Genomic DNA, 10,250 nt, shown 5'->3' on the forward strand with positions numbered 1-10,250 from the left:
GGGCAGGCAGGGCGTACCGGGGCCAGGTGGGCAGGCAGGGCGTACCGGGGCCAGGTGGGCAGGCAGGTCGTACCGGGGCCAGGTGGGCAGGCAGGTCGTACCGGGCCAGGTGGGCAGACAGGGCGGACCGGGGCCAGGTGGGCAGACAGGGCGGACCGGGGCCAGGTGGGCAGACAGGGCGGACCGGGGCCAGGTGGGCAGACAGGGCGGACCGGGACCAGGTGGGCAGGCAGGGCGTACTGGGGCCAGGTGGGCAGGCAGGGCGTACCGGGGCAAGGTGGCCTGTGGCTCTTAATAGATTGGACCTCTATTTGACTGACAAATAATCTGAGCCAATCAGCACCATCCAATCTCTGGGGATCACTTGTGATCTGCTGTCAGTGCCAATCGGTGACCCTTTCTGCAGTGCCCACGCACCAGTAGCGGCCCGTCCTCATTTGATATCCGTGGATTCTGCTTGGATTTGTTGTATTGTGAATGTTCTGAGGCGTTTTCTTTGTTTTCACAGGATGGTACAGAGGATTCACATGGAGGAACAAATCCAAGAAGGTGAGTGAAAGTGGCTGCGTGTCACCGGCCCAGCCTGGCCCCAGTCCAGCTCTACACCCGGCATTATGATGTCATCCAGGCACCAGATCTCCTCCTTCCTGATAGGTCAGACATGTCAGTGTCCTGGGGCCATGTGCAGCTCGCGTGTCTTTCTTTGCTCTTCAATCATTGGAATGTAAATCTGATAAATCATGTTTGTGGCATACAGCTAAGTACCTCAGTGTCATTTATATTAGCTTCTGCAGACCTTGGAGCAAGCACAATGTGCCCGTCAGGGTAACACTGGGAGCTTGCTGGGCACTGTGAGGGAGTTTATCGGTGTGGTGCTCATTCATTGTCCAATCAGCAGTTGGAGGTAGGGGGAGGGGTACGTGGGATCACACTGTATTCCTTACTACAAGTGTTGTCACTAAGGCTCACCACTAGTTAGAAATGGCAGCTGCCACATTTTGCAGTGAGTGCAGCCAAGAGACCCCCTATTGAAGCCCCCTCTGGCATTGACTGGGCAGAGAAAGAGAAGCAGCACTAAACCAATCCCTGTGCACAACAAGCTGTGACAACCCTGAATATCTTCACGTGGCCCAATCAGCATTCAGAGATCAGGGAGGCAAATCCTGACCACTCCCCACCACGGCCCATCCAGCCTGATACCGGGCATTTACCCAATGGGTGAGAATTGTAATCTGTGTGCATTGTACCAGCAGCAGAGACATTGGTATAATATAAAGCACTGGATGTGCCCGGGTAGGTACCACCTGTAAGTGTACCCGGAGTTATGTCACCAATTACCATAACTGCATGTTTTTGGAATGTGGGAGGAGTACCCAGAGGAAACCCATGCAGACACGGGGAGAACCTACAAACTCCATGCAGATGGAGTCCTGCCCGAGATTCCAACCTGGGACCCAGCACTGCAAAGACCACAGTGCTAACCATTGAGCCACCGACAATTGGCTTGCGGATAACTGAACACCTGAGCTGCGTCCTGAGGATCCGAAGGACCAGACTGTGTGATATAGCACCAGGACAGCCTTTGTCAGTGACAGGTCCTCTTTATTGGTGCATCTTATTTATAGGACATTTTCCGTCTTTATGTGGGGTGCTTCCCATGCTGATCTGATGGTGCTGTTTGGAGGAGGCCGGGTGGTCCAGGGCAGCAATTATAGGAGACCCCGGAGTCACGTGGCGGGTATTTAACTCTTTGCTTTCTGCTCTTCATAGCTCCGGTTTTTGTTATTATTAGCCAGTATTTATATATCTCCAACGTAAAGCGATGCAGTGTTTTCAGCAGTCCCCCTCCCCCCCCGAATCACCTGATTGGTGCCACGGCATAAACATGTCTGACTGGGCCAGGCTCTGCCTCTCTCCCTGCAGTTCTTCCATATCAGGATTTGGGAATATTTCCAGCCGCGATGATTCATTGCTGTAATTGTAGGTTCAGGTCTGCAGCGTATAATCTGCTGAACAATGATTATTTCTCTGCGTTCCTCTACAGCAACATATTTCACATCAACGTGTCACAAATACAAGGGAACCTGTTACTTGGCTCTGAATGGGTCCAGTGACAGGTTCTCTTTAATGGGGTGAATGTAGAGGCGTTGCCCCGTCCCCTGTATATTTCTCTTCCTGGGAATGTGATGAGATCCGGGGATGAGGAATTCTTCCCGTGTTATCCGCTCTGTTGGGCGTTCCTCCATATGTTCCATATTGCCCCTCTACCTGGGGTGTCTGGGTACAGAAATCTGCCCCCTGAGGCCTAGCGCCCCTCCAATCCACACTGGCAGTTGTAAACATTGGTGATGTCATCGCCTAGGAGACAGAAAGGGGCGGGGCTTTGTATGTCCGAGAGTGGGGCAATTTAGTATTTTGTATAAGTGCATCCCAGGGCAAATAATAATTACCCCCCCACCTCGCCCGCTGTAGTTCTCAGCCAAAGCCGCAGTCACATGACACGCCAGTCCCGAACCTTCTCTTTGGGTGTCCCCATTATAGTCTTTGTGACACTTCCTGTCCTCTCCGAATGTAGATGGGAGCCCGCAGGCAGAATGCGGGGGCTGTCGACCAATGGGGCAGAATTTGTCTCTTTTGGGTTCAGTTACTTCTGATGGGGAATATGGGGTTTCCATTATTTTGGCCCCTTGTATATTGAGATGTTTGGGCAGAGCAGGAAGCAGATTCTGCATAATGAATAAAGACGGCTGCAATGTTATTCCCCCATTCGTGTGAATATTTCCGTCCTTCTGATGTGAAGGCTCCGGATCTTCACCCTGCGATATAAATGGAGAGCGATGGAAATGGATTGCTGATTTATGGTGTCAGATATTGAATGGAAAACTTTATTGATTGCAAGCAGAACATTTCACTTCTCCCACAGCTCCGGATTCCTGCCCTGGTGACAACCACAAACCCATTTCCTTCATGGGTGTCATGAGGACAGGAAATGTACCCCAATGTTCTGTACTTTCCATGCCACCAACCGTACAGCAGATGGCGCCACTGCCCAGGAGGTTACCCCCCCCTTACAAGTTGCCACCCCGAGGAGGCCGATCTGAGCGCCCGAAATGTGTGGGGACAAAGGAAGTGTCATGAGGAATTCATCTCCACCCTGAGAGACCCCAGATCTACCCCCAGTCCATGGGGTCTTTTACACCCAACTGGGGTATTTACTGACTTCTTTCCTCTCCCCTCTTCTTGCCTTCTTGTCACCTGGAATCTGCCCTCCAGCCTTCATTTCAATAAATCTGCCCTCCAGCCTTCACTTACTCTTATTTTACTGCACACTGTGAGCTTCTCACAATGTGCATTAGAAGCTGCTGCAAATCATGCCCCCCCCCCCCTAATTTTCTTATTGGAGGATGTACAGCAACCTCTAGCCCCTCCTTCCAGTCTGACTGGCTCCACCCTTTTCTTTCATTGGATGTCAGATCTTTCAATCATAGATGCTCATTGTCACCTGTGGGCGTTACCTGGGGCATTCTGCTGCCCCTCCCCCACCACAGATCACTGCAGACCGGAGTTCTGCTTTAGGAAGCTCTTATTTGTTCATATGATTATTCAGTCTGAGCGGATGGGAGCGAGTTGTATTTATATATAGCACCAACATATTCCGCAGTGCTGTACATTATTGATGAGATTTGGCAGCGGATCTTTGTCGCCAGTGACATAAAACTAAAATCCGTTTCTATTACGCTAATGTGTCTGCGTCTCCCCTCCAATCACAATGATTACCCCGCACGCCATTGGCAGCTCCATCCTGGGCACTTCGATCTGACTTCCCCAAAGGGTGTGGCGCCTGGGCCAGCATCAATTGTGGCTTAGAGGAAGAGTACTGGGGGGGACGGGGGAGCAAAGGTGGGGGGTCCCTATTCCCAGGACAGAGAAGGGGTCTCTGAGGTCTCCATTCTGTCTCGGGGTGATGTGGCCCTTCTTCCTGGCAGTGCCCGGGTAACTACAACATGCTGGCTGTGGAGGAGCTGATGGGGGTGATGCCCTGTTATGGGGGGTCTCCGGGTCATCCCTACATTTGCTGATCTGCCTCCTCATCGGTTTCTTCTCCAGATTCTGCCTCCTGCGATGCCAGCTGTGGGTGCGGGGGTCTTCATGTGGCTCTGAGCTGCGGGCATTGCCCATTCCTTTGTGTGGATTGGTTCCTCATTGGAGGAGAGGGCGATGTTTTATTTTCAGGTCTTCGGGAGCCCTTTATTTTCTCTCTGCCGCAGATATGTGACACGGGGGACTTTCCTCTGTGACTGGACATGGAAAGGAGAAGCAGCAGGCGATACAATTCTTCTAGCACTCTGCAGGTTCTTTGTTAACATTTGAATAATGCAGCACAGATTAGTTATTGGTGCTGCTTCTCCTTGTTTTGTTTAAGCTTTGCTGTGCAGGCATTACAGTGGGGTGACCCCGGGGCTCCTCTGTCCCTGCAGGACTCGGTGTTGGGGTTCGGGCCCCCAGCTGCTGTGAGGTTTCCAGGGGAGTCCCAGTGAATGGGGGAATCCCTAATATTGTGGCCGGGGGAGTGAGACTGCAGAGTGGGAGCTCCATCGGACCAATCACCTGAAAGATGAAAGTCCCGGGGCCCCCCAGCTGTGTGCTGGATACTTTGCGGGGTTCCCCTGGCAGGATCTTGGTGCCATTTCTCGGGTATTGAAGGGTTACTGGGGAGCGGCACGGTTTTCCCGTTGGCAGTTGCTGATTTCCGGAGTCACTCCCAGAATTTGGAGATCGGAGCCGGGAAATGTCCCAAGTTTCCAGGAGCCGTCTCATCCTTTCAGTAAAACTCCATCTTCTATGATGTCACAGATCACATGACACGATGACATCACAACAATCCATACTGGAGCTTAAAGCTGAACTCCGGGGAAAACTAAAAATGACCCTGCAGTGGTGATGGCCCAGCTGTGAAAGCTCTGCCGTCCTGGATATTATGAAACTCTCACTACTCATCTGTTCACTGTGATCCCTCCATGGCTGAGGAAGATGGCCGACTCGTTCACTCCATTGGTCCGGGGTACCAGTGACAGGGTCTCCCTTCTCCCCCAAATACCGGCACTCCGACGGCTCAGCATCCTCACCTGCAGTGCGGGACCTCTGCTCCCTCCTTGTACATCATGGCGTCTGTGACCAATCCTGGGGGGATCTATGGAGGGGCCCCGGGGTTATTTACACATTTTCCGTTTGCACCAAAGCCATGAAATATTTCTATATGAAGCCACGTTTGTATTTCCACCCAAAAGATGGGGGAGGGGGGGACCTGGCGGGGGGCCCCTGGGGGTGGGGGGACCCTGCTGATACCTTGGTACCCTAAACAGAGCCGAAGCCATCAATGCTGGAGGAACCCCGCTGGTCATTTCTTCCTTTGTAAATGACACCTCTAGCTTGGAGTTGTGTATGTCGGGATATTTCTGATCACACAACACCCGGATGCTGCATGTGTGTGTAATGCCAGGAATTCCAGATTTCTGTGGGGGGTTTACTCCCTAAATACCGACCCCCCCCCCGGGCATAGTTATGGGTGGAGGAGGCGGAACATTCCGGGCAATGCAGGATATTCCGCTCATTGGATTGGTTCGCTCTGTCGTGATGGCTGCACTCTGTGTTCCCCCAATGTGGGTCTGCAGTGAGCGCGGTGACCCCATGGGGGCGCTGTAATGCTTCCTGCTTGGACCTTCCCACATTCTGTGACATTATTATTTATATAGCGGCCACATACTGCATAGCGCTGTACAATACCATTCAATATAAACTATTAGGGATTCATCATGGCAGGGAGAGATTTCTGATGGCCAATCAGAGCCCCCGGACAGGGTGACAACACAATAATGCAGCGGGGGACTTCCTGTTACAATGTTGTCACCTTATTACCGGAGATCTGCAGAGGACATAACGTCCGATTATTATTTGTGGGAAATTTGGGGATTCTGCCATTTCCTGTCTGTAAAGTCCCCGGCAGCCTGGCAGTCCCCCGGATATCTTTGCTTGTGCTGTCACCTTGCTGTGGGGCTTCCGGAGCTGAACATTGGTGAGATTATACAGTATTGAGTGAATCTCCTACAACATTCACACATCTGACATTGATTGTCCCTACACCCCGTCATCCCCTCCCCAATGGCCGCCCCCCACCCCTCTCATGTATTCTAATTCTTCTTCCGGATCTCTTTGCAGGGGATCTTCCCAGCTACGTACATTCACCTGAAAGAAGCGGCGGATGACAAGGGGTGAGCATGGAATGTGGGAATGTGAGGGGGAATCATGTCATTAGCAGCTCAGATAATGGAAGAGCCTGGGATTCACTGCACCTATTCCTCTGTACATTCACCCTGCATGGCTGGAGAGCATACACTTTCATCAGTGAATCTGGGTGATCCAGCAAACCTGGAATGAATAGTAAAGTCATGCTAGTTTTCAATCCTTGATCCATTCCGGGTTTGCTGCTTCATGTGGCAGAGAATTCCAAAATATTGGGAAAGGTGGCGCTGGTGAGCTCTGTACACCCGAGAGCTGGGTGGGGGCAGAGGGGCATTTACCCCATAGATGAATCCTATTGGCTGCTGCTCCGCCTTCAGCCCACCAATCGCAGCACAGAGTGAGGTTCCCCAGCTTCCTTTATTGTCATACGGAAGATTACTGGGAGCTGCAGAGGGAATGTCGGGGCCCATCGGGGCCCGTGGTTATTTCACCTTATTGGGGTTTGATATAACGTGTTAGCTGGCAGGATATCATGAAATATTTTATTATAATTATTCTTCATTCTTGGCGGGCGACCAGTTATTATACGTCGACACTCCGCTGATTGGCGCCATTCAGACATAGAAGCAATGAATAATTCTTTGGCTTTCCCCTCCAGGCACAGAGAGCCATCTGGTCCCAGTGAACTTCCCTTGGTACAAGAGCTTACAATCACTCTGCGGGAATGGGGCGTCTTGTGGCACTCGCTGTTTGTGGTAAGTGGAAGGGTTAGATCTCTATAATCTGAGCGGCCTGGCCGTCATCTGCGGAGTCCTCCCGCTTCATATCTGTATGTGATGTGTGCAGCAGAACCAGAGGACGGAGTTCCTGCAGATCCAAGAAATGATGTCGCAGCTGATGGATTGGAGGTCGCAGATCATGGCCGGCACTCTACCCAAAGATGACTTGGCCGAGCTCAGGAAAAAAGTCACCGCCAGAATCGATTATGGGAATCGGTGAGTGGGGGGCCCCCATAGGAATCCTAAAATATTTTATAATCACGGCTTCGTCACCTAAATCCCCAGCATGAGAACTCCGACCTTTGTCACAGATGTTATCAATCTTTTCCTATCGCCATTATTCCTGGCTCCCGTCTATGCCGCGCTGAATGTAAGCGTTTGATTGGTTGCTCTGAGAGACTCCCCCTCCCCCCCTCCTGGGTCGTTACTTTTTATTTATCTCTTATACATTCAGGAACAAACATTTCACTCTTCCCACAATCTGTCTATTATTATTATTTAACGGGATTTATATAGCACCAACATATTACGCAGCGCTGTACATTAAATACAAATGGCAGACAGATACAGACAGTGACACAGGAGGAGGAGGGGAACCTGACCCGAAGAGCTTACAATCTAAGAGGTGGGGGAGGTATCACACAATAAAGGTGAGGACCCTGACCCGAAGAGCTTACAATCTAGGAGGTGGGGGAGGTATCACACGATAGATAAAGGAGAGGACCCTGACCCAAAGAGCTTACGATCTAGCAGGTGGGGGAGGGGGATATGGAATGGTGGGAAGACATTGGGAGGATCGGGGGACGTTTCTGTTCCTTTAAGAGGGAATGGTTTCATCTTTCACAGATCTGTGTGGGGCCAAATATTGGGGGGCTTATGATTGATTCCTGAACCCCCTTATAGAGGGGGAAGGTTTGGATCTTATAGAAGGTTTTTGATTTGTTGATCGTGATTTGATTTTGCTGACCTGGCAGAATTCTGGGATTGGATCTGGTAGTCAGAGATGAAAATGGAATCATTTTGGATCCCGATGATACCAGCGTCATCACTTTGTTCCGTTCACATGAGATGGCATCAAGGCGGATTGATGAGCGGATCCAGGAGGAAAAGGTGAGTGATGTTCCTATTCCCGGGGGAATGTTTCCTCTTCTTCCTCACTCATCTTCCTCTCTCCATTCCTCAGTCCCAGCCGCTGGATATGCGGAGTTCCTCCATGCTCCTGGTGGCTCACACTTACTCTCTGTATGTGAACCTGAAGAACTTTGTATGTAACATGTCCGAAGATGCGGAGCTCCTCATGTGTCTGTATGACCCCGACAGCTGTCATTTCATAAGGTGAGACCTTCAGATAAGTACATACAGGATCTATATAGCGCCATCATATGACGCAGCGCTGTACAACTTCCCAGCTGTCCATTGTCTCCTGATAATAAATATCTCCTATTATTATTATTACACAGTATTTATATAGCGCCATCACCAGAAACTAAGAATATTCACCTCCGTTTGTGAAAAGTAAATTCCGGTTCACTGGTCATGTTGTGTGAATGTCCTGATCTGATAATTAGAATATAATTATATAATAATGAAACTTATTGTATAAATCAGCGATCACTATTGTCATGTACTAAAGCTGAATACACAAATGTGATAATAACGTGTGGGGGTTGTATGTCTTTCCATCCAGTCCTGAAATGTACACAGCTCTACCCTGCAGCACTTTCCATTGGACAAGGGGACCTTTCTTGGCTGTAGTTTTATTGTTCACGTCTTTGTTCAGGTCCCCTCCCTATGACTGGAAAATAAAAGGAAAATCAGCACGGCTTTGTGTTGTCCCTGTCTGCCCTTATCAGTGTGGCCCCGTACAGCTACCGCCCACCCTGTGTGACTGTATGTGGGCCCAGGAGCCCAATAAATGGAGGGTCTCTCTGCTACATTTATAAAATTCATTTTCTGATGTAATGATAATCATGTAAAGATTGGTGAGTTTTATATCTGTCCGGAGTTGCACTTTAATTCTAACCTGTAAACACATGAAACCATTTCCTGAATATAAAAATCTACAAAACCCCCAACAGAGCCGATTCTACGCCCCCATTGGGTGTAACGTCTGTAGTCCCACCAATGTACAGACCAATGTACAGAACCAACGCACAGAACCAACGCAGGGAACCCATACACACCACACGGGGGACCACATGTGTACTTACCGATCCTCCCTGTAATACCGGGAATGGCCTGTAGAGGCCTCTGCTTTATATAAAGTCATCACAGCACCTCTGGGGAAAATCACATTACACACATTATACACACACACACACACGTTATACACATATTACACACACATATATTACACACACACATATATTACACACACACATTATACACACACACACACAATATACACACACATGTTATACACACACACATAATACACACACACACACGTTATACACATATTACACACACATATATTACACACACACATTATACACACACACACACACAATATACACACACATGTTATACACACACACATATTGTACACACACACGTTATACACATATTACACACACATATATTATACACACACACGTTATACACACACATATTGTACACACATATTACACACACGTTGTGTTGCCATGAAGCAGAAGCTGCAGCAGACATCTGGTGAGGGGATTTGGGGCTGCACTGTGCACAACACACAACACACATTGTACATCACACAACACACAGTGTGCACCGATATCTCCTTCCCATTATTGTTTTGTCACACTTTTCTTCCTTGTATCTGCAGTGAGAATTACTTTGTGCGGTGGAGCAGTTCCGGAATGCCCAAAGATATCGAGAAACTCAACAACCTGCAGGCCGTGTTCACAGTGAGTGGCGACCCCTCCCCCACCTGATCCTCACCCGCTTTGTATCACCGACCCCTCCCCCATCCTCTGATTTCATGCTGACCAGTTTTCTCTCCTCCTCAGGACCTCAGTAACTTGGATCTGATTCGGCCCCGGATCAGCTTGGTGTGCCAGATCGTGCGCGTCGGACACATGGAGCTCAAAGATGGCAAAAAACATACGTTTGGCCTCCGGAGGCCTTTTGGTGTTGCAGGTGACAACATTGATTTGTAATAATTGTATCTCAAAATTTCAACTTCAGCCATCCCAAACATTGCAACATTTTAACTTTAGCAAACTTTTCAGCCCCCCATTGTGGCTGAGACAAAAA

General features: G+C 49.6%; 1 protein-coding gene across 1 annotated transcript in view; it reads left to right on the forward strand.

Moving 5' to 3' along the window:
- The window catches only part of DOCK5 (dedicator of cytokinesis 5), a gene marked incomplete at its 3' end in the record, with an annotated part of 34,953 nt that overhangs the window by 5,206 nt on the left and 19,497 nt on the right, over positions 1-10,250 (forward strand). Inside the window, 8 exon segments of the mRNA XM_072402952.1 lie at positions 509-549; positions 6,217-6,269; positions 6,899-6,995; positions 7,087-7,235; positions 7,994-8,129; positions 8,203-8,354; positions 9,820-9,901; positions 10,004-10,133. Of these exon segments, the coding sequence (XP_072259053.1) occupies positions 509-549; positions 6,217-6,269; positions 6,899-6,995; positions 7,087-7,235; positions 7,994-8,129; positions 8,203-8,354; positions 9,820-9,901; positions 10,004-10,133 (840 nt within the window).

This window comes from Pyxicephalus adspersus, chromosome 2 (assembly GCF_032062135.1).
Source record: "Pyxicephalus adspersus chromosome 2, UCB_Pads_2.0, whole genome shotgun sequence".
NCBI lineage: Eukaryota > Metazoa > Chordata > Amphibia > Anura > Pyxicephalidae > Pyxicephalus > Pyxicephalus adspersus.